This window comes from Mustela erminea, chromosome 8, assembly GCF_009829155.1.
Source record: "Mustela erminea isolate mMusErm1 chromosome 8, mMusErm1.Pri, whole genome shotgun sequence".
NCBI lineage: Eukaryota > Metazoa > Chordata > Mammalia > Carnivora > Mustelidae > Mustela > Mustela erminea.
The window spans coordinates 1,413,173-1,438,647 of NC_045621.1; the positions used below are offsets into that span (position 1 = coordinate 1,413,173).

At 39.0% G+C, this 25,475-nt stretch overlaps 1 protein-coding gene across 13 annotated transcripts in view; it reads left to right on the forward strand.

Annotated features, from left to right (window-relative positions):
• GULP1 (GULP PTB domain containing engulfment adaptor 1) overlaps nt 1–25,475 on the forward strand; it is a 254,676-nt gene that overhangs the window by 144,012 nt on the left and 85,189 nt on the right. For all 13 annotated transcript variants that reach the window (XM_032354133.1, XM_032354123.1, XM_032354130.1 and 10 more), the window contains 2 exons: nt 11,043–11,114; nt 17,162–17,223. In XM_032354133.1, coding sequence (XP_032210024.1) covers nt 11,087–11,114; nt 17,162–17,223 — 90 coding nt within the window. In that variant the 5' untranslated portion in view covers nt 11,043–11,086. The remainder of the gene's footprint in view (nt 1–11,042; nt 11,115–17,161; nt 17,224–25,475) is intronic.

A 25,475-nucleotide genomic window follows, 5' to 3' on the forward strand; every position in this document is an offset into this window, starting at 1 on the left:
TCTTTGATAAAAAGTTACATTGCTTTTATGTGTACAATTTACTGTATTTGTGTGCAGTATGTGTAACAAGATAAGAGTATAGTTTTATTATTGGATTACTGAACAACTTTAGAAAGCTTCCTAATTCTGAAAATACCTTCATGTTAAGATATTTTATTTATTTATTTATTATCCACACATAATGTCTTACTTGCCTCAGGCTTAACACACTTCACAGCACTCACCATACCCCGTATCCTCCCCAATGTCCATAACTCAGCCCCCCGTCCCTACCCCTCCACCCCTCAGCAACCCTCAGTTTGTTTCCTGAGATTAAGAATCTCAAATTAAGATATGTTAATTGTTACAGATTGAACAGATTTGGGGAGCTAAGAAGTATGTTTCTATTCAATAAGATGCTGTTGTTTTAGAAAACTGGATTTGTTAACTTGCTTTGTAATTCAGCAGTTACTTCCTGTGCTAGGGATGCAACGGTGACAATTTTTAAAACCCAGATTCTTTCACTTTTCTAGGACATTCTTCTAATTCATTTTATGCTGAAATGAAAGCATTCATTACTTAAAGAGAATGAGAGGTCTAGCTCCATTTGAGTAGATATATTGAAAGGAAAAAATTTTCAAATTAGTTCAATTAGTTCAGTGAACTAGGTTGGGGTTCGTTGCCAGAAATCTTTCTAATCTGATCAAATGGAGCGTCAAATCAAAAGCAAATCTGGGCTTATGTAAGGAGACCTTGTGTGAACAGATCCCTGTAGGACGAGGAGGGAGGGAAATGGTGGTAGGAGAATGCGCCGGCCCTGCGTCTGCAGGCGTCTCCAAGGCGAGGCAGAAAAGGACTTTTCTTTTGTCAGGAAGAGTGAACAGGCCTAGAGAGACTGCGATGTGGGCCGGTGGATGAGGTGGATGAGGGGGTCGGGAGATTAGGGGCAGCAGACCAGGCCATGTTCTTGCCCGAGGTCAGCCTGCTGTTAGGAAGGATTATGAAGGAAGGGTTGAGTCTGTTAAACTGAGGGTGGGTCAAAGTTAAAGATCCCGGAGGAAAGAGAAGTTTAGCTGAAGCTCTGGTCTGGTCACGTAGCAGGTAGTTTGTCCACATTGGTCAGTGGCATGAGTCGCAGGAATCCTTTAGCTAGTCATTCACGAAGCCGAGAATGGGCATTTGGAGGGTCTTTGTCTGGCTCCGTCTTCAGTAAACATGGGGAGTGCCCTGAATCTTATCTAAATCATTTGGGGGAAGGGTGGTTCTTTGCAGTGAGCCATTTCCAAAACACAGAGGGGTGGGGGACTTCCTGAACCTTTGTTATTTTCTAGGATCACAGGGCTGGAGTAAAGTTCAACCTTGTCCGGCTGGTGGTGGAGATAGGTTCCTGCGGGTAAGGTTTGTGGCAGCAGTCTGTGAGCAGGCTGGTGGAAACCCGCAGGAAGGACAGAGATAGAAGAATACGGTGGTCCCCCCGAAGTTAAAAATAGGACATGTGTGGGGCGCCTGGGGGGCTCAGCTGGTTAAGCTGCTGCCTTCGGCTCAGGTCATGATTCCAGCGTCCTGGGATCGAGTCCCACATCGGGCTCCTTGCTCGGCGGGAAGCCTGCTTCTCCCTCTGCCTCTACCTGTGCTCGCTCTCTCCCCTCTCTCTCTCTGATATAAATAAAATCTTTAAAAAAATAAAATAAAATAAATAGGACATGTGTGATTATAGGGAAGGAGGGAGGGTGTTATTTTTAGTTGTGGCCGAGCAGCACTGCGTGTGGACAGAGGTACTGTCTGGCGTTAGTTGTGGCCGAGCAGCACTGCGTGTGGACAGAGGTACTCTCCGGCGGGCTCTTACAGTAAGGAAAGCGTGATCTCCCCGTGTAAATATTTGGAAGCTGTTTTCAGGGGTGAGCTTCCTGTGCATCAGTTCTCTCCCAGGGAAACCACTGACCTTGTGAAATGCTCTGGACACCAAGTGCAAAGAAAGGTTTCTTTCAAGGGCTGCTTTAAAAACTGGTAAAAGAAATCATCTCACTCTCTCTTTGGCTTTCTTAAAACTCTCTTTAAAACTTTATGAAAGGATGAAAATGGTAAGCCTATGCACATTTATTATTACCGTTTGTTAGGATTTAATGTAAAGATAAAAACTGTGCTTACTGTAAAAATACTGATCTAGAAACAGCTGACATTAAAGCAAAAGGCTTAACTGAAAAAAATCCTTTCAGATTCTTAAAAAATATTCTACTGAGGTAAATGTAAAGATCAAATTGCCTTTGTTCAACAATTCATACATTAGGCAGCGTCCCATGGAGCAGATAGGAGGGAGCTCTGAGGAGCTGTACAGAACAGAAGGATTTTATAGGCAGCCATGCTATGGGACAGGACCAGGAGGCTATTAGCAAAAGAAAAGAAAGCATTGTTTCTGGCAGGGTCACCTTCCCTGAGGGGGGAAGGGCATGGGGTCTTATCATGCAGATGACCTCACTAATGCTGACCAGGAAATTCCAGACTGATTGGTTTAAAATTCCACTCCTGGGAGAGGCTGAAATCACAATTAGTTTAGGCATTAAGTGTTGGTGGGGCTTAGCAAAAGTGACTCCATTTGGGGTCTGTTTCTTTTCAACAAAGTGAAATATTGTAATAGAAAGCAGAAGATTTTGAAGCTGAACTAAAAGTGTTTGTATTGTTGCTTTGTTTGTGGAGATCAACTGAATCTTAAAACACTATGTGTTTTACAAATTCTACTCTTAAAAGTCCAGAAAGTTTTGAGCCTTAGGCTCTGATAGCATTCATTCTGCAGTCAAGCTGTTTTATTTTGGTCTTTCAAAGGAATTCGGGTAGTTTTGCCAAAGATAATGTTACTTCAGGAATTGGATCCCACAAGTTCCCTCTCACAGTTAGGATATGGATATCGAAGTGTTTGGAGAAATGACCAAAACAGCGGGTCTAAAAGGATAGAGTTTTTAAGTGTACAGTCAAAATAAGAAGGAAAGAAAGTCCATTGTTATGATAAAAAAAAGTGGAGAAAAAACTGAGTAAGACTTCCGCAGTTTGCTTCAAAACCTGGTATTCAGAGGGAAACTAAACCCAGGAAAACTTTTGTCTACACAAAGGGGAGTCATGTTTCAGAAATAGAAATGTTTGTTTCAATATTGCAGAGTTTTAATTGTCTTAAAAAATATTTCTCCTGGCCTCATTTATTTACTGCGTGATTACTTCATTTCGGAGTGAGGTAGCTGAGCCCCCAGTAAGGACAGAAGATAATGAAGAAAGCCCAGCGAGAAGAATAGTTAATTGATCATTGAAGGACGTTTTAAGGAGAATTCTCAGAATCTAATCATTGAAGCAGAGGCCTGCGGAGCGCGGCTCAGACCCTGCAGGCCCTTGCCCAGGACGCCCATGCCCAGGCAGACGGGGGCTTCGGCAATTGGCAGTCCCAGCGCATCCCCCTCCTTGGAGCTTTTGCTCCTTTGGTCCCAAGAGCAGCCGGGGCTCCCCGGTTCCGGAGGTGCTGAGTGGTGGCGCCACGACTGGGTGCAAAAGGTGTCTCCGCACGATGTCGTCCCTGCACGGAGTCTCATGGTGTCACAGTATCGCCATAGTTACTGCCCAGACTCTTACTTACTGGACAGTACTTTGAGGCTCAGAGCTGTGGAAATGTGGAAAATCCTCTTAAAGGAGAAAGTGTTATTATTAGAATAAAGTGGTTCAAATCTGGTGGCTTTAGCTGTCAGAAAAGTTAGGCTTTATGTGTCCGTTTTTCTTGTTGATTCATTGTAGCCTTTACTTTGAATTCACTTTTGGCATTAGAGGAAGTTCAGATTTTATTTTCCTCCCCAGCCCTGTGTTCTGGACCTTGTAAATTAAGGTTTTCTTGTATAAAGCCGTTCTCAAGAGTTGGCCATTACCAGGTGCTCAGATGTTCCCTTTAGACCAAGGGTGTTGTGGAATAGCCTGGATGAGAGCCCCAGTGAGGGCCGGTGGGTGCTCCCTGAGGCTGTTAACGGTGTGGCAGGGAGCCCAAGCCCTTAATTGACATGTACTGCACACGTTCTGCCCTTCTGCCCAGAACCTTATTTCGTGTCTCACCTTTGACCTTTGCCCATTTGGGAGATGACTGTTCACCTCCACTCTGAAACTTTGACCTTGAACAAGACAGAGACAGTTGTTTGTGCTTCTTCCTCTTAATTTTCCCTGGCATCTCTCTCTTTAGTCGGGCTGGTGCCCATTCTCCCCTATCTCTCAAAGATGATAAGGTCTTTGAAATCAGGGTCCATGTCATACTTACTTTCCCTTCGCCACTTCTGTAATGTCACATAAAGTAGTTCCAAAATCTGTCTATTAAAAGAATAAAGAATTTTTAATGAGTGTTACGAGATATAGGTCAATACAGTAAATTAAGTAAAAAAAAATAACAATAAGCACTTATATCCCAAGTCAGGGAATTTCAGAAAACAATAATGTTGCTATTTCTTAGCAAATAGTAGATATATATCTTCTTTGTGCCCTTGGTGGCTCAGTTTGTTAAGCAACTGCTTTCGGCTCAGGTCATGATCGTGGAGTCCTGGGATCGAGTCCCACATGGTGGGGGGGTGGACCCCGCTCAGCGAGGAGTCTGCTTCTCCCTCGGACCCTCCCCCCACCTTGTGCACGCGTGCGCTCTCGCTCTCTCTGTCTCGATTCTCTCTCAAATAAATAAATAAAATCTTTAGGAAAAAAAAAAATATATATCCTCTGTATCACATCATGTGGCTTCTCCTAGTAATGTAAATTGTGAATGTAAAATTTCCAAATTTGTCTACTGGTTAGTTTTCTTGGCTACACTTAGGTAGTATTTATTGCTCTTCAAAAGCAAAGTTTTTGCAAATTACAGTCATAAAATAAAGAAAAATGCCGTAAAGTGTCTTAAAATTTGAGATTTAAACAGAGAATCTTCACAATAGATACTAATTAGATCAAGAAGAGTAAAAAATGAGCTGAATTCTCTGAGTGGGATTTTGGAAGCTACATGAGCTGTTGCAAGCAATGACCTTCCAAGAATTAGCCACAACAGAGATTCGGCAACCTGGAAGAGTTAAGGCGGGATCTAAAATTGCTTCACATTCTCTCATGATTACCTTCTTGAATTACATATTCAAAAAAAGCAGTAAAAGAGAGGTAAAAAATACATTTACAGGAAAAGCAACTATTGGTTTTTGTTTGTTTTTTAACTTTACCTCATTTCCCTTCCCAGAACTAAAATGAATGATTGGATTTCATTATTTTACATTATTTCTTTTTTTTTAAAGATTTTATTTACTTATTTGACAGAGAGAGAGACACAGTGAGAGAAGGAACACAAGCAGGGGGAGTGGGAGAGGGAGGAAGCCTCAGAGGGAGGAAGCTTCCTCAGCAGGAAGCCTGATGCAGGGCTCCATCCCAGGACCCTGGGATTATGACCTGAGCAGGCAGATGCTTAACAACTGAGCCACCCAGACGCCCCATTTTACATCATTTCTGATCTCGTGATGAACAACAGGATTTTAGTGACTGATGATTTATTTAATGTGAACTGTGTTCTAATCAGTTTTTTTGGTTCTTTAAAATTTTAACCTTGAAGGAATTCCAGGAATATTTGATTTTAAATATACTCATAGGGGTAAAATGAAATTCAGAACTAGCTGTTTTATAGGTTTTAATATTATGCCATATATAGTTTCTTTAGTCATAACAATGCTATTTATTTATCAAATAAGAGCTTGAGCAGTAGGTTGAAAAGCAGGAAACTGCCATTCATTAACGTCTCTCTAACCTTCTGAGCTAGTTTATAAATATCAGTGAATTTACTTTGGTAGGGTATACTGGATGTATTTAAAGAAATGATTGTTGGCTCCAACTTTTTTTCCCCTTATTTTAAATAAGTCTACAAAAGGTTAAAGTTATAGAGTAAATTAATAGCAAGTGACCCCACAATGTATTAGCAATGTATTACTGATTTTGAAATAAAACTTAAGATTAAAACAGTTTATCTAATGACATCTACATTTCTGGATGAGTTTTGATTGATTTATTTTTCCCCATTATGGGTTATATTTTTTTACTTCTTTGCATGCCTGATTTTTTTTTTTAATTGAATGCCAAAAACTGTGCATTTTACCATGTTGGGTGTTGAGTATTTTTATATTCCTTAAAATATTTTGAACATAGCTTTAGAATTTAGTGAAGTTACTCAGAAATGGGTTAATTCTTTTGGGTCTTGTTTTTAAAATCACTTAAGTGGGGCCAAAGCAGCATTTATTCTAGCTTTAATTTTTCCCCAGGTACATGGTTAGGTTGATGTCCTGTGAGTTACAGGCTTTTCTCCCTTGCTGCTGCCTCCAGTGTGAGTTGCAGGTACTGGTCTCTCCGACCTTTGTAGGTGTCCCTTTACTCGGTCTTATGAAGTGGTCATTACTGAGTTAAATTGTAAGGCTTTTTGCAGGTATCTTCAGTTACTTCTGTGGAGCTCTGTCCTCTCCAGTGCTCTGGTCTGTAACCACGAGTCACCTTCAGTTCACCACATCTCAGGCATATCCCAGCTTAGGAAGGTTGCTGGAGTCTGCTTCCATCTCCATGCACAGCCCATCATGTCGACTCATGTTTTGTGTTTCAGAGAGTAGGAGAACTATAGCCTGTTACTCCACCATGATTAGAAGTAGGAGCGGCTGAATAGGTCTGTGCAGCTTTATGTAATGTGAGAGGTAGCAGCATACATGTCGGAGGGAAGGCTGGCTTAGGCAGTGCGTGATATGACTCTTTGTATACACCATTCGGGAAATCAGTGGAAGGGCTCCTGTCGCACCGTATACGACTATTAACCCGAGGGATTTCATGTATATGTAAAAAAGGATTATAGTAAGTACAGCACGAGCTGACCCACGGAGGGACACACTCTTCAGTATCAGTCCCAGAGAGTAAAGTTAAATGCGGAGTCTCACACATCACTGATGGCCGTGTATATTGTTCCAGACTTTGGTTTTGTTTTTGTTTTAATTGAACAACTCTTTTTTTTTTTTTAATATTTTATTTATTTATTTGACAGATAGAGATCACATGTAGGCAGAGACACAGGCAGAGAGGAGGAAGCAGGCCCCCTGCCGAGCAGAGAGCCCGATGTGGGGCTCGATCCCAGCACCCTGAGATCACGACCCGAGCCGAAGGCAGAGGATTAACCCCCTGAGCCACCCAGGCGCCCCAATTGAACAACTCTTTTTATGTTTAATTTAAAAAAATAGAAAATATAAATTGCAATACTTTAAACCTTGTATGATTTTTATTCTGGGATGCTATTTTATGGAAAATTAGTAAAAGATGTTTATGTTATTCTCTCTATATATTATTTAGCGAGAATTTAGGAATAATTTTTTACTGATAAGGAAATAATGCATCCACGTATAAGTAGCCATTGAGACAATGTTTATCAAAAGTTTATCCAAAAAGATTTTATATAATACTATAAATTGAAATTAAGTTTATACAGAACTTACATTTCTTAAACTTAACATAAAATGAGTTGATATATCTTATTACCTTAAAGCATGTTATGAATGCATTACACCTGCAAACAGTGTATGGAATACCGACTTGTGTTTGCTCACTGTATTCTGCACATGGATATAGTGAGCAAAGCCGGTGTCTGCGTATGTTCTAGGGGGGAATTATGACTTGTTTCTCAAGGAAGAGTAGAGTGTCATTGGATCAATAGTAAGAGTAGAGTGTCTTTGCAATATAGAAGAGTAGAGTGTCGTTGCTAAAAACTAGTGTTTGGAAAGTGAAATTATGGCTTTTGTTTCTAGATAAGAACAGCTTGTCCAGTACCCACTGACATTTATATCTACATGCTTTATGAGCAGGTAAAAATCCTTCTGGGATTTCAGAGTCATAGAATTGGAGCGTCATTTCCTATCCTTTATTTATTTGGCCTCCTGAACTTTATACAGTTATGTTAAGGTTTTTTTTTTTTTTTTTTTTCTTTCTGTCTTTATGCCCCAAAGAGTTTATATTATATTGTTAATTTTTTTTTTGCCCTCTTTCTTTTTTTTTTTAAATTTATTTATTTTTTTAATTTATTTTTTTTTTTATAAACATGTATTTTTATCCCCAGGGGTACAGGTCTGTGAATCGCCAGGTTTACACACTTCACAGCACTCACTAAAGCACATACCCTCCCCAATGTCCATAACCCCATCCCCCCTTCTCCCAACCCCCCTCCCCCCAGCAACCCTCAGTTTGTTTTGTAAGATTAAGAGTCACTTATGGTTTGTCTCCCTCCCAATCCCAATTTTAAAATACACACAATTTCATGAAATTTAAAATTATGTGGTATTAAACTCCATCTTTATATTTCACAATCTACTATTGTTGAAAATGTCTACCTGAGACATACTGAATTTGATCTGCTGATTAATAGGCTTCCTGGTAATTTTATTTTTCTGGAGAAATTAGACCTTACATTTGGATAATTATGTTTCTTTTGTGCTAGTTTGTTATCTTGACTTTTTCATTTCAGGATATGATCAATCAATAACCATGTCTGTTGGGTTCTAGAGGAAAAGTAACTTTTGGGACGAGACAAAATATATTTTGTCTGTATTGTATTCCCTTCATTCCTTACAGAGTGGTTGGCATTGGTAATTAAAAATGATTCCTGAATGAATGAATATATTATTTATAATAAATATAGTAATTTCAATCATTACATCTATATCTTTTACATTATAGAAAAGAAACCATATTATATCATTAGTATAAATGACATAATCATTTTGGTGTTTTAGTTTTTTAAACATATTCTCTGCCTTTCTTGTATTAATGGCATAATCATGAGAAGGTAAATGAAGTGTGAGGTTAATAGAAGAGTGATAGTATTGTGTCATTATCTAAGCCTGGTAATAATATTTTATAATTTTTTTGTATTTACTTTATTTATTTATTTGAGAGAGAGAGACAGAGAGCCCGAGTTCTAATTCTTAACTGTTTTAATTCTTCATTGGGAGCAGAAATGCCTGAACAGAAATACCAGTAATTAGACTGTAAAAATGATTTTATTATCAAGATTAATTTCTCTCCTTGTTTTACTGCTGTATAGATTTGTAAATACTATGCACTAAATGTTGGTATACCCCCAAAATTCACAAGTTGAAATCCTGAACCCCAGAGTGGTATTTGGAGATGGGGCCTTCGGAAGGTACTTGGGTTTAGATGAGGTCATTAGGGGACGACCCCCTGACGGGTAGTATCTTTATGAAAAGAGGAAAAGCAAGAGGGTTGTCCCTCTCGGTCATGTGAGGTCACAGCCAGAAGCTGTGTCCCACAAGCCATGAAGAGGGCCCTCACTGGAACCTCACTTAGCTGGCACCTGATCTCAAACCTCCAGCCTCCAACACTGCAAGTTAAAAATTTCTGTAGTTTATGTCACGCCATGACGGTATTTTATATGGCAGTCCAAGCTGACTGTGGGGTGCTGCTGTAACAAATATCCAAAATGTGGACACGGCTTTGGGACTGGATGATGGGTCGAAGCTGGAAGAGTGTTGAGGTGCTACTAGAAGAAGGTGATCGCTGTGATACTGCTCCAGGCAATCCTGGTGAGAGTTCAGAAAGAAATGAGAAGAGCTCAAAAGCCTCCAGCTTCTTAAAGAATGCATAAATAATCATAAGCAGAGTGCTGGTAGATGTGTGGATGGGAATCTGATGGATTTCCAGATAGAAACATAGATAAAACGTGTTACTGGACCCTGGAGGAAAGGTATTTCTTGTTATGAAGTGGGCAAAGAAGTTGGCTGAGTTGTGTTTGTGTTCTAGTATTTTTATGGAGGGTAGAACTTGTAATTAATGAAATTGGTATTTATCTGAGAACATTTTTTTTAAAGATTTTATTTATTTATTTGTCCTAGAGAGGGCCTGCGTGATTGAGGGCACAAGCAGGGAGAGGACAGGCAGAGAGAGAAGCAGGCTCCCCGCTGAGCAAGGAGCCCGAGGTGGGGCTCGATCCCGGGACCCCAAGAGGAAGGCGGAAGCTTCACCGACGGAGCCACCCAGGCATCCCAGCAGAGAGAATTTCTAAGCAAGGTGCCGAAAGAGTGGCTTGGCGCCTTCTGACTGATCATACTAAAACGTGGAAGAAGAGCAACTGAAAAAGGAATTATTTTAGAGAGAGAGAGAGAGAGAGATACAGGCACCTGGGTCTGCTTCTCTGCCCCTCCCCCTTGCTTGTGCTTTCCCGCAGTCCCAAAAATAAATAAATAAAGTCTTAAAAAGATAAAAAAGAGACAGCACTTGAAGATTTGGAAAATTCTCAGCCCGTTCACATAGCAGAGAATACTCAGGTTGTGGGCAAACAACCCTTGGCCAGTTTCAGCTGAAGGGAATGGAGATGGCATGAAATGAAGGCAGGTTTTTGGGCTTCGGAGATCCTGTAGGACTGCAACATAGTTATTTTGCTGTGAGCGTGCATTGTTCTTCAAGATTAGGGATAAATGATCCCAAAGGCAAATTCAGAGCTCATCACGGCTGCCTCCTTGGTTTCATACTGGGGTAGGACACCGTGATCTCGGTTTGAACAGCTCGGGCAGCAGCTGCCCAGAGCATTATGGGGCACAGGGCTGCCCGGCAGAGCCTGGCTGGAGAGGGACACGACTGCCGCTTGATAATCAAAACTTCTGTTTCTTTACTGCTGTTAATCATTGCTCAGAACTGTGCCACGTCTCTTAACTATGGGCTGAAAGTATTAGTCTTCTTTCTTCTAAAATTTGCAGATAAATGTAATTAATGATAGATGTACAACAAGAAAAAGACAAGAAGATTAATGAACTTCGGAGGAAATTTATTTGAGATACTGTTCTTATCTGTTTGGCCATCTGTAATATTGAGTACTCTAGTTTATTCTTACCCTGCGTCTTTTGGGGCATTTCAAAATAGTCTTTATAAATATTTAAGACACATTTTAAAAGACTTTGTGATGAAAATGCATCTGCATTTTATGCAATGCAATGTGCAAAAGAGGTTGGTCAACATATCTTTATTTAGGCTTTACTATTTTGTCATTTTTATAGGCTATAAAGTGTGATTGAACTGAACATCTGTTTGGCTGATCATCATGAACCGTGCTTTCAGCAGGAAGAAAGGTAAGTGGTGCCCATTTAAAGGGCCTGGGGGTCAACTCAATATCACTGTGAAAATCGGACAGAGATGCTAAGGACTCAGTTTTTCCTATTATCAAACCACATGGTTCAGGAATGATGTTAGACCAGAGCAACACGAATGTGCACACATTGCTGATTAAGCTTTGGTTATCACCCTAATGAGAGTGGAGTTGTTTAGTACATTTAATTCAGCATACGTTTATAACGGCATATTGCCTGGCAATTTTATTCTGTGGTGCGAAACTGTAAAAAATAAAGTGATCTGAAACTAGTCCTCCTGGATTGTGTAGTCATACAATACTCAACTTGTGGGCGTGTCTGAGGGTCCCATGATTTAAAATCACGTTTGTATGTGTGCATATGCTTCCCTGTTACTGCATAATACGTGAGGGTTGATGATAAGTAGGCTGATAGCAACAAGGCCAAAATAACTAAAGTTTATTTATGTAAAATAAATGTAAATGTAATATATCATAATTATCAGCATAGGAATGAAAGAAACAGCTAGTTAAATGTTTTTTTTTAAGGGGCAATAAAACATGGTATCTGACAAATATTTCATGATATACTCATAGGAAAGATTGAAATGTTTGATAGTTTTATGTAGCTCAGTGAAGTTAAAATAATGTATCCTTGTCTGTCTTTTTTTGCTTTTTTTTTTTTTTTTTTGGAAATATTTTATTTATTTGAGAGAGAGTGAGCTGGGGGAGGTGTAGAGGCAGAGGAAAGAGCAGGCTCCCCAATGAGCAGGGAGCTGGATGTGGGACTCGATCCCAGGACCTCTGGATTATGACCAGAGCTGGAGCTGAAGGCAGATGCTTAACTGCCTGAACCACCCAGGTGCCCTGTCCTTATCTTTCTGTAAGAAGTTGTTTAGTGACGTACACAGGGATCTGTCCTGTTTAATACACTGTCACTGAAGTGGGAGAGGATAATTAAACAATGCCCCTCAATTTTATAAGTGATCGTAAGCAAGAAGAGAGAAACTGATATGGTGGAATTAACAGATACGTGGGGGAGAAATGACCAGTTAGCTTATATTCCGCACCATAAACTTAATAAGATACTGTAAATTGATGAACGTGGATCCAGAAAATCTAACACTTTCATTCTTATTTATAAACTGTCATTATTTGGAAGGCGCACCTTAAGTGCCATGTGGGTAAAAAATGGCCGAAGAATTAAGTCTGAACTGTGTGGTTATCAAAGGTTCTAGTTAATTTTCTACTATATGAAATGAATAGCCCAGAACCACAAACTAGGTTGTTCTCTTCTAGGCCATGGAGTTCAGCAGGGTGTGTTCTCACTTTAAAGGATTGATCGACACATTGTAACACACCCGATGAGCGAGGCGGGTGGGGGAGGAGAGGGGGGCGGAGTGGGGGGGTGTTGATGTCAAGACTTTCAACCTGGAGCAGGAAGCTGGCTGAGAACCTGAGAACCTTTGGTGTGGTCTTTCAGTGTTTGGAGGATGTCGTGTGGTCATGGGACTAAGTTTAATAAAGGTCAAATAGGTGTAAATTACAAGGTCGTTGATTTAATGCAGGAAAAAATTCCAACAAAGTTGTGCAAACATAATGGAATTACTTGAAGCACAAACTTTTTTTGCTATGGAAGTGAGGAGTCCTCAGCGTTTGGCTGTGGTACAGAGGAGTGATGTATTCAGAAGGGATTTAGGTAATGTGAGCTTTCTGGCGTTTTCCATCCTGAGAAACTAGGCATTTATTATTTTACTTATTTTTCTGAATAAGGGGAGGGCAAAAATAACATTTGTTGTCATTTGTAGTTTGATTCCGATTTAAAACACATTCTGAAAGTAATATAATGTTCTTTTTAAATTTCTTCTACTCGTAGAAAAAGAATCTAGAAATAATCCTATGAGACATAGAAGTATTTTTAATGAAGTAATAAAACTCTTACATCACAACTCATCACTTTAATCATATATTTTATTTTTTGTTTTTTTAAAGATAGTATTTATTTATTTGAGAGAGAGAGCAAAGGAGCAGAGAGAGGGACAAGCAGACTCCATGCTAAACACAGAGCCCAACGCGGGGCTCAGTCTGGTGACCTTGAGATGGTGACCTGAGCTGATATCAAGAGCCGGTTGCATAACTGACTGAACCACCCAGGCGCCCCATTATCTTATTTTTAAAAAAACACTTCCAGACTCTTTTTTTATTTGCTTACAGTTCCTTTTTCCCAAGGTTTTAAAGTTGAAACTCCCATTTTCTAATTTCTCTTTAGCTAAAGACGATGCAGGAGTTTTTCATTGAGAAATCCCAAGTAACCGGCCGCTGTGTGTCTGTGTGACTTGTGGCAGTGGGAGGCTGGCTGCGGGGAAGGCCGGAGTGATTTACAGAGGCAGGACCTGGAAGCACTTGTTCTTTTCCTGCTTTGCCCCACTGTCTTTAAAAATTTCTTGTGATTCCCCACCCCCGAGTCTAATGATTAAATATCCTTATGAAGATTAGAGTATTAGAGGATTGGTCAATATTTTACTCTGACTTCAAGTTAGAACTTGATCCTGGAAGTTCTACCCGCCAGTCAGTTACGGCTCTCGTTCAGTGAGGTCGGGAACTGGAGAACTCTCAGAGCCCCTGCTGCTGGCTTCAACCAGTACCACTATTCGATTGAATTTCAATTTGAAATAGAAAAATGGAATTTTGTGAGAGACGCCCATATAGTTTGACAATTGGGAGCTGTAATTGTACCCCTAGAGAATATACAATTCAGTCATGTTTCTGGTAGCTGGTATCAGCAAGTATTGTATATTCTACTCTAAACAGAGAAGATGGTCTTCAGTCAGTAGAAGCTTATCTTTTCTTTCAAAAGTGTCCAGCCTATGTGGTCATCACGTGCACGTTTACTAAACCATCCTGGACCTCAGAAGCTGAAGGCAAAGACATTGTTCTCTTAAACTCAAACCTATCTATATATTTTTCTTTTTAGCAACCCTTCTATCCGTATTTGGTCTGGTATTCTTTGATTTAATTAGCTAGTGACTTCACTGATCTTCTTTGCAAATGCTCTAATGCTGTACAGAGTCTAAAAAAGACTTGAGTGTATTAGAATTGCATTATTTAGACTATTTTGAAGAGATCTGTAAAAATTAGTCTAATTTCATAGTCATCAAGTAAATTTTAATGAATGTGTTTGTTCTGTAGCTCCTTTTCTTTTTTTGGATTACTTTTTAATTTTTTAATATAAATTCAATTAATTAACATATAGTCTATTATCAGTTTCAGAGGGAGAGTTCAGTGATTCATCAGTCTTATAGAATACCCAGTGTATGGCTCCTTTTCTTATGTTAGCCTTCTCTTTTGAATTCTTAAAATCCTATATTCTATTCATTACATCAAAACTGAATAATTTAGTAAAAAAGCATAAAATTTGAACATGAGTAAATGTGATTAAATAATTCAACTAATTACACTGTAACTTACCAGTTGACCTACTGATGAGTAGATACAATCACAGTGCATAGCGCTTAAGATTCAATATTTAAATATTATTTCCCTTTTTATAACCCATTCATTATGCATCTATTCACCCAACATTTAGGTTTAAATTTGATATATTCAGAGAAGGTGCTTCCTGTGTGCTAAGCTCTGGTGATACAATAATAATGAAATTTCTGCATTATTCTTTTTTTTCTTTTTAAGATTTTATTTATTTATTTGACAGAGATCACAAGTAGGCAGAGAGGCAGGCAGAGAGAGAGGAGGAAGCAGGCTTCCCATGGAGCAGAGAGTCCGATGCGGGACTCGATCCCAGGACCCTGAGATCATGACCTGAGCCAAAGGCAGAGGCTTAACCCACTGAGCCACCCAGGCGCCGGGTCTGCATCATCCTGGATGAGCGCTTAATCTACATGCATCTGAATACTTGGATTGGTTACAGTCAGGGTGGTTTGACACTTGCCAAATATTTTGACATGTTGGCATTTCCCTTTACATGGCCGTTTACTCTTGAGTTAGTGATTACAGTTCAATTTCAAGGAAGGGGACACGTTCCACATGTCTGTGTTCCTGTGTCTGTACCATGTCTGTATATCTGATGGCTTTCATGGGCATAGGTCATGACCGGAGACCATCATCTATACTCACTCTTCAAAGTCAGCACATCTATAGGAGTTAATATAAAGAGTTTTATTCTGTCCGTTTTTTCTTTTGCCAGAGTATACATCAGGAGGGCAGTAAGGATGTGTTTTAGAGATCTTTCGGGTTTTATAAGTGTACGGCCTGTGCTGGAGGTACGTCCTCCAGACTGTTAGTGCGCAATCACGTGGACACCGAGTTCTTGTCATTGTAGTGATTACAGCTTACCCACTGGTCATTTCATGCTGGGATTAATCTGTCGTCAGTACCCGCTGGATAGAACTGCTCGCTCTCTAGGTCACCTTAATGCAAGACTGTCACTGGTCGTGTCATCAGCTTTCCAGAGTACTGGCTGCAGGAGAAAGCAGTTATCCCTCTTCCTCAGGGTTGGAGTGAACCGTGTACTCAGACTTATACTTTATGTCCTTCTGAACAGCGCTGTGTATGTTGGAAAAGGAGACATGGGAAGAATTGAGTTAAGGGGTTAAAAACAGAAATTGGAATTTTTTTTTTTTAGGTTTCCTAAAGGTAGGTCTTTGTTTTGATATTTTTATTGTTCTGGTGTATAGCATTGTGATTTATTTCTTTTAATATACAAGGGCAAGACTGTATCTTAAATCTAAGTACAAATTTTTCTTGAATTAATCATATCACTATTCAGGAGCAGTCATAAAGAAAAAACTGTAATTAAATTTAAAATCCTTATAGGAAGTAAAAAATTCACACATTAATGGCAACGGCAATATGTCAATATTGCTTTTTGAAGCTCAGAATGTGTCGCCTCTCAGAGTACAGCACACAAGTACAACCATCACATACTCACTTTAGTAGTCAGAAATAGCCCTAAAATTCACCATTAGCTTGGGATTTTTATCAGTCCCTTATGTTCTGTTTTAGAAATTCGTATGAATATTGCATTGTACCCCATAAATGTGTTTAAAATAAATATAGTGTGTTACTTTCAAGTGGTATAAAATAATTGACCTTCCAGACATAGGACTTTTTCTTTTTGTCTTCCTATTCCCCCGGTCTGAGAATATATTAATGATATCAAACTGGTTTCTGTTAACATTTTCAAATGTTCTGAATTAAATGTTGAAAATACTTTGTTAGTAATCTATTTCTGTTCAGTACTTACTTACTAGCTCCTTTTCATGGTAAAATATGTCTTTGATTGTATTCTGTTCATAGTATTGATTTTAAATTTTTAAATTCCATGAGGAATAAAATATTCACAAAACTCTGCTAAAGGAGACAGTCATTTTTAAAGATTTCAAAAGTTTACTACAGACAAATGCACTTTCCAAAAAATGGTCTAATTTTATTTGTTTAATGTTTTTTGCTTTTTCCCCCACTTACACAGTCCACAAAATGTTTTGGAAGATGTGTACACTATATAAATAAAATTCAAAGTTGAATGAAAAATATTTTTCTATTTCTAGCAATAATATACAGTTCAAATTATTTTCAGTATCTTCTATCCTTTTAGTCACATTTATTTTTAATATTCTCTTACACAAATCTAAGAAAATTATAAAGATTTAAGATTTATTGATTAGAGAATTTAAAAAACCCTATAAATCACAAGAGTATAAACGGAAAGAAGAAAGACATCACGTAATCATGTAATCGGTACCGTTGTCTTCCACTGAGTTGTTATTTTTTAATATTCTTTAGAAACTTAGTATCACTTCATTATTTGAATACTTTTTAAAGGAAAAGCTAGTGACTTTTATATCAAGGAAAGAATCTTCTAAGCACTTTATAGCTACACTGTTCTCCTATCTGACTAGTTAGTCTTTCTCAGTTTAGTAAGAGAATCACGATTTAGAAATGCTCCCACCCCTTTCAGACTCCTTATGCTAATGAATAAATATGACCCCCTCGGAACATGTAATTTAATTTGACCTTGTGTATTCTTCATTGCAGACAAAACATGGATGCATACTCCCGAAGCTTTATCAAAACATTACATTCCCTATAATGCAAAGGTAAAATGGCTTATATGATATTTATTTAACTTATTTTGTTATGTTATTCTTATTAAATTCATGATTGATCTAAGAAAGATTGTTTATGTATTGGCATTTCCCAGTAGATGGTTCCTAAAAAAAAGTTTGCATAAGAAAGTTTGTAATATATAGTATGAGGAGTGATTTTTTCCACCAAATAAGTAATTCTTTTTTTTTCCCCTGTCACTCCAAATAAGCAATTATTTTATTTAATTATAAAGAGTATTCTTTATAATTGCAGTCTGTCATGCATGTATTCTCTTCAAATAATTTAGCTATCTTTAAAATTATTTGCAATATCATGGCCTGTAGGAAATAAAACCACCAACAGATAAGCTTCCTTTGAAAGCATTTTAATGTTGCATTGCATGACGAATGTAAAAACTAACTTGATCAGGAGAGAAATGAGCTACAATTTTAATGAATGCAATTTTCATTCAAAAAAAGAGACAAAACTTTAACTATTAGGAAAACAGAAAAAAGCACATTTTTTGACTCTTGTGTTTAGTTTTCTTCATTTTAGTAAATAGAAGCAAGCAATCCATGTTCCATAAAGAAAAGGTCTTTAAAGAAAGGTGTTACTGTGTAATTAGGGAGCACGAAATCTGAAATAGGTTGGAATACACTTGGAAGACACAGGAGAGAAAGTTGTGTTGGGGAGCGTGCAGGTGGGCCAGACTTAAGTAACTGACCTTTAGACACAGGATGGGAAAAAGAGAAAATGATAAAAATTATTCTTATAAAGAAAACTTAAGGGCTTATGAATTAGCAAACTCTGTACTGGGTATACTGGATATAATGAGATGAGGTATAAGGAATGATTTGAGAAAAAATTTTAAAAAACATATATTGGACAGAAAGTCAGTGCTCCTTGATAGAGAACCTCTTTCAGTGCTGGTCTGAGTCTGAATCAGTAGGAAGAAGCGTTTATAAGGTCATCTGGAGATTCGTCCAGACCTATTGCTCAGCAGTGCGATGGGTAGAGTGTGGCACCTCCGTTTTTTCTTGCTGACTTTGTAGCAAAGAAATACTCTAAAATATTTTCAGTGTAAAGCTAACATGCTTGACGAAATAAGTCAATCGGAGAAAGACAACTACCATACGATCTCCCTGATATGAGGAAGCTGAGAGGCAACGTGGGGGGTTTGGGGTTAGGAAAAGAATTAATGAAACAAGATGGGATTGGGAGGGAGACAAACCATCAGAGACTCTTAATCTCACAAAACAAACTGAGGGTTGCTGGGAGGAGGGGGTTGGGAGAAGGGGGTGGGATTATGGACATTGGGGAGGGTATGTGCTGTGGTGAGTGCTGTGAAGTGTGTAAACCTGGCGATTCACAGACCTGTACCCCTGGGGCTAATAATACATTATATGTTAATAAAAAAATAAAACGTTTAAAAAAAAAAGCTAATGTGCTTGAAATCACTGCAGTGCTTAGGGCTTTCCCTCTAATGTGACATGAGGTTTGATTGCCATGACTTAGTGTGAAAAGTTTAGTCAGCTGCATGAGAAAAATTGAGTTACTATCATCTCTCTCTTCCGCAGATACTCTCCATGTTAGCTGTTGAGAAATTGTATGAAAACATTATAGAACAAAATTAATTTTGAAAACCACTATTATTTTAAAGTGCATGCTCAGTTTTTGATAATATTATGTATCATACCAGAATCGTGTCTTTTAACTGAAACCACCACATATTACTTATTTTTATATATGACTGAAATGTCTCATTTTGAAAAACTGGATTGAAAGATTCTGATTGAATCCTTCTGATGTAAAGGATTGAAAGATTCTGATGAGAACTGTCCCTGACTTTTGGGTTAGGGTGAAGAGTAGAGATTGTCGTCTGTGTTACTTCACAGCTGCAGAGCTGCTCTAAGTTATTCTGCACGAAGGAGAGGGCGCGCAAACACCTTCGCAGACTGGGGTTGGTAAATTACGGAGGAGCAAGTTGATTTTGTCCGTTCTGATACGTCCTCCTGAGCAGTAAATATGTCAGGTACACCAAGTAGTGTTGCAACTGTGTGAAGAACACTTTTTTTTTTTTTTCTGAATTCCTTTTTTTGCAGAACACTTTGAACTCATCATTAGTAGTTATTTTTGAAAATTTTCTAGATCTCTTTAGAGTACGTGCTGCTTGTAAACCAAACCAGTATCCACAGGATGTACCTTAGCACAACAGCAGCAACACAGAATATAGACTCTTGGGGTGCCTGACTGGCTCAGCTGTACATTGTGTGATTCTTGATCCTCAGGGTCGTGAGTTCAAGCCCCATGTTGGATGTAAAATGTACCTAAAAAATCCACAACAAAGAATAGTAATAAAAAAAAGATAAAGAAAAAAAACAAAAGAAAGATAAAGACGAGAGATTAATAAATGTATGAAAAAGACCCTCCACTTATAATCAAATAAATAGTTAAAAATGGACTCTCTATATTGGATGAATTAATGCATAATAACATTTCCAAAGTAATTACAAGTAGTTACATTTCAGTGGGCTCTAATATATACCAGGTACATGATCTCACTTATTATTTGCCAGGACTCAGTATAGTGATTATTGATCTTTACATAAGAGAAAACTTTGTTTTACGTAGGAGAAATTAAGGCTGAAAGATTAAGTAACCTGCCTGTCGTCACAGACCCTGTAAGTCGGAGCCAAACTCGGAAACTGAGGTCTGTGGGGCTTCAGAGATTGGCTGTTGTTCATGTGCAGAGTAACACTCGATTTACCAGTCACCCGCTGCGTTGCTGATAGCGTGAGGTGCTGTTCCGGAAACTTCGCTGAATATCGGTGAAGCTTCAGAGCTGTATGACATGTGTCTTACAGGCTCATGGACCTTCCGTCCTAAGGAAATATCACACAGACATGAGCAGTGTAGAAGTCAGATCATGTTCTGGGTCATTCCGATGTCACTGAACAGAAAGCTAAGGAGATTCGGAGAATGGTGAGACTCTCGTTTCGTGAAAGTGGGAGTGAGCTCGAATTTCCAGGTCGAAACAAGGGAGAAGTGACCATTTCATGCAGAGATATCTGAAGGACGATGAGTCGAGTCCGCACAAACAGTGTGCAGAGAGTTGGGCGGGGGCATCGAGTGCTGACGATGGTGAAGTATTTAATCAGTCAGCGTTGCGTCAGAGAAACAGGTGTGAGGATGTGTACACACACACACACATTTATCTCAAGGAACGGGTTACACAATTTTGGCACTGGCTAGGCAGGTCTGAAAAGCATACGGCAGGCCATCAGGAAGGGCAGGTTGGATGTTCTTGGGCAGGAGCTGACCACAGGTAAAATTTCTTCTTTAGGGACATAGCAGTTCCATTCTCAAGACCTTGAAATTGATATCAAACCCTCCCATACTATTTTTTACATAAAGCCAACGGATTATAGATGTTAATCATATCTATAAAGTAACTTCGTGGCAACACTTGGGTTAGATTTTTTTTTTTTGAAAGATTTCTTTTTTCTTTTTTTTTTTTTTTAATTTGACAGACAGAGATCACAAGTAGGCAAAGAGGCAGGCAGAGAGAGAGGGGGAAGCAGGCTCCCCACTGAGCAGAGAACCCGATGCGGGGCTCGATCCCTGGAAACTGGGATCATGACCTGAACTGAAGGCAGAGGCTTTAACCCACTGAGCCACCCAGGCGCCCCTTGGGTTAGAATTTTTTTTTTAATTTTTAATTTTTAATTTTTTATAAACATATAATATATTTTTATCCCCAGGGATACAGGTCTAGAATTTGATTGCATAGCTGCAGAGTATAAGCTGTCCACGGTGCCGTGTAGCACTGACCATCGCAGGTACTAATGATGGGCAAAGCTAAAAAGACAAGCTGGAAAGGCTTTGCATGGCCATAGAAGCAGTTTGAGTAGGGAACTAACTAAGGATTTTAGGAAGATAAATGTTTAGTGATCTGAAAGTTGATTTGGGTCAGGAGAGAAGGATGACAATCAGCTTCTTAGGGAGTTAACGTTAATGGTCCAAGTGTGTGATCCTGGTTTATAGAGGGTAACAGGTAAACACGCAGTGGAAAATAAAGATGTGCTAAATACTGCAAGGGAAGAATTGGTGCAACAGAGGAATAGTTTATATGCAGAAGAAAAATGGCTATTTTCATCCTGGCTAAAAGAGGGAAAGATCATACTATTATCGAGATTCCTACCACTTCATTCACTTTTGGGATCCACTGGTTACAAATTAACCTGATAAATTTACCAGAAATGTTCAAGAACTATAATTCTCCCTGGGGAAGCATGTAATAATGTGTACATTTAGGTGTTTTCACTTTGAAAATAGTAGTTGTCTGCTCATGTTATTTCTTTAAGAACATACTTGAGTTCCACATTCTTTCATTTTCTGTAAAATTCAATTTCAGAAATTCACATTTAATATTCAGAGTATGCTCATTTCAGATCTTATATGGATATAAAATAATGGTTTCTTTCAGAAGCATTTTTTTGTACAGGATTCATTCCTTTTTTTTTTTTTTTTTTTAACGAGCAGTGACAGCTTTAATACTCATTCATTGGGAAATCTGCATCTCCTGTACTCTATAGTGATGTTTTCAAACTGCAGGTTATGCTTCATGAGAAAAATTGGGTCACGGGAGGCATGTATGTAAAGATGAAATGGAACAGAAGAGAAAAAGAAAAGACGTTTGTAGAATGCATATGGTAAACGTCAAATTGTTCCATAAAATTGTGGTTCATAGTCATTGAGTATGAAAGCCACTGCGTTTAAACAAAGACTTCACCAGATTTAACCAATTTAAGTCATGAAATAATAGTAGGGGAGCTGCTTGAAAGAGCCATTAAATTCTTAGTAGAAGAGATGACGCACACGGACGTTCAGCCACACGTCATTGGATGTAGCGTCTTATTGACTAGCATGTTGTATGACTAACATGCTCACGTGCATTGAATATGCACGTGAGCATGTTAGGAACGACAGAGAAACAAAGTAAAGTGTAGGTTCACTTGTGCTCTCATTCCTTCACACATGTGCTACCCATCGGAATGCAGCCCCTAATATATGCAAGGTCCTGATCTAGAAACACAGGAATTGATCAGTAAACCAAATAGATAAAATCCTGCCTTCCTGGGCTTTACATATAATAAACAAAATAATACTACTTTCTCAGAAATACCTGATAAGAAAACTGGTTTTATTTGTTAATACATGGATTATTATATTGATTTGTATTATTTGTTACTGGTATACAGCATTAATATTTATATATTATATGGTGAATACGCATGTTTGTATATATAATATTGACATAGTATCTATTAATACAGTATTCCAGGCTGCACTAATTTGCAACGCAGAGAAAGCAGGATATTAGGAATCGGAGAAGTGGGAAGGAGGGTGCCACCGTATTACACACAGTGTCGGGAAGATCTCTGAGGAGGGCAGAAGCCTGAAGAACATGCGAAAGATGCGGGAGTGAGCATGTAATGGCAGCAGGGGACAGCGGTCCGGACATGGCTAGCATGCGTCAGGCGTCCCCGCCCAGCTGAGAGCGGGCAGTCCGGGCCAGCCGGTGGGAACGCTGTAGGACGCGGGGGGATGCGGGGTAGTTCCCAAGACTCAGGTGGAGTAGAGCAGCTGGGACCCCTGGCGTCCTGTAGTTCTTTTAGGGCCTCGTAGACCACTCTTAAAACTTGAAAACCCTTCAGTTTTCAGAAGTTTTAAAAGAGATAGGATCTGAGACACGTTTTTAACAGGATTGAATTAACCGTAAGGAGACGCAGGAGGACTCACTCAGGAGTGCCGTGCGGGCACCCAGGCCTGGAAAGGGACTGTGGCTTGAGTCTGAGGAGGAGTGGAGGAGAAAGGCCGGGGGCCTCCAGGTAGGGTTTGAAGGTGGTGCTGGTAGGGCCTATGGTGGATGGATTGCGTCAGCTTTTCTATTTCTGCCGTGATCAGAACATTAAAAGGAAATTTTAAGGTTGTTTTTTTTCATCACCCTTAAGGAAGAACATAGAATTTTCCTTCCCTTCAGGTGTTTGATGAGCCTGCTGAACCATCTTTTCTATAAAGGTGAAATACTAGAAAACTTTTACTTTAACAAACTTACTATTCTGTGGGTGCAAAATGATGGTTTTTCAAATGATGCATTAGGATATTTCATACAAAAAAAAATTTTTTTTTAAGGTTTTACTTATTTATTTGACAGAGAGAAAGACATCACAAGTAGGCAGAGAGAGAGAGGGGGAAGCAGGTCCCCGCTGAGCAGAGAGCCCCATGCGGGGCTCGATCCTAGGACCCTGAGATCATGACCTGAGCTGAAGGCAGAGGCTTAACCTACAGAGCCACCCAGGCGCCCCCCAAAACACTTACTTATAAGTGTCTTATTCTAAAATGTATTATTATCCCAAAAAAGGTTGGTGTACTTATCTTATGAAATACCTGGCTTTTTAAAAGTATGTAAGAATGTGGTTCTAGCGAGATGACCGTTCATACAACTTCGCACTGTTCTGCAGTAAAGAGAGTCGGTGTTCCTTGGTTGTCAGTGTGCTGCGTTCCAGGTTTTCAGAGTGAGGGAATCAGAAACAAAGGGGAACATGGACCTTGACCTTAAAAACTTACAACTTCCCTTGGGGAGATAGGGGCCCTGGAAACAAAGAATTTCAGAAGAAAATTAATTAGATTGTGACCAAAAAGATAAAATATGAATGCCAAGGACAAGTTTAAAAAGAAAGATCATGATCTATTTCAAGGATATCTATCTAGAGGTATCATAGGTGAAGCATGCCCTTTGCTAGGAGGTGCATTCGACGAGACAAGGCTTGACTGAGTTGAGACCCTCGGTATCTCCCTGACTGAGGGAGTCCTGTGGTTTCCTGCCAGCCTTTCTCAGCATCACAGCATGATCGTCCTCAACATTCATAGCCTCCAAGCTCTTATTTGGCTTCCAAAAACAAACAAAAAACAGCAAAAAACAACAACAACCCCCCCATGAAAACCAGATCTAATCGGAAATACGCAGTAAGTGGGTAGCACTTGAGGATTCTGCCCTTGCACACGTTACCACGTCCATCCGGAGCTTCCTGCTCAGTGGTCATTGGTACAGAGAAGTCAGAACCCAGGTGTACCCCACAGTGGCAAGGCTGTATCCCAGCAATTCCATGGATGGTTCTAGAATTTTATCAGAACAGCTGCATAGTTGCTGCTTCCTTTTTCAAGGGTTGGAGCAGCCCCTTCTCAGTCTAAGTGTCTGGGTTCAAAGTTCAGCTCTCTTAGTATCTCAGTTATGTGACTTTTCTGTCCTTGAGTTTTCTCATTTAGATTAGTAATTGTACCTACTTCATTGTACTGGGAGGAGGCTTAAATGAGTTCATATGTTAAAAACCTCTTCAATCAATGTCTTGTATATCAAAGGCTTGTTATTATTATTAATATGTTTAAGATAGCCAGTGTTCTGTCAACTTTGGAGTTGCCCTACTTCTTATTATCTCTTGAGAATAATGTTGCATTTGCATTATTCTCTGAAAAACAGAACAAAGTTCTTAGTGTACATGTCAGGTGTTGTATCCTTTGCATTTACATCAGAAATCCTGAGATCAGCCAGTGCTCCTGCAGTGGCCAGCTTGAGAAGTTCAGCCTGGAACTAAAGGGTTTCCCTGTGAGCACAGGAGACCCAACAGTGCCGACCTTGTAGGTTTATATACAAGATAAGGTTTGGATTGTTAAAGAAAAATGCTATCGTAGTCAGACTTTCCTGTTACCTTGAGTTTTGCACAATTGCATTCCAGAGCAGGATGTTAATCCAAAGATCGTCTTGGTCTTAAAGTCAAATACGGAAAGATGAGAAAGTCCATGTAAACCTTATAAAACTGTTTTGGAGTTTTATAAGTAAAAAGTTAATGAAGAGAGAAAAATTGCAACATTATGTGGCCTAATGAGTCATGTTAAAGAAAAGTTTTAATGTAACTAAATTATTTTACTAATGATTTCTCAAATTAGTTTTGGTGAGTATATGATAAACTACCCTTCAGTGAAATGTTAATACTGCTTTTGATTTTTAACAGAAGAAAATTGGGGTCCCTGAAATAAATGTCTAGTATAGTGTCCGAACAAAAGGAAATTAGCAAAGAAAACATTCAACTGGAACCCAGTGGAAATCACCTAAACTTGGGCAAAAGATACATCCTTATAGTTGATGAGATGTATTGCTAATACATCTGGAAGGATTTAGGATTACAAAGATTCCTAAAATTCT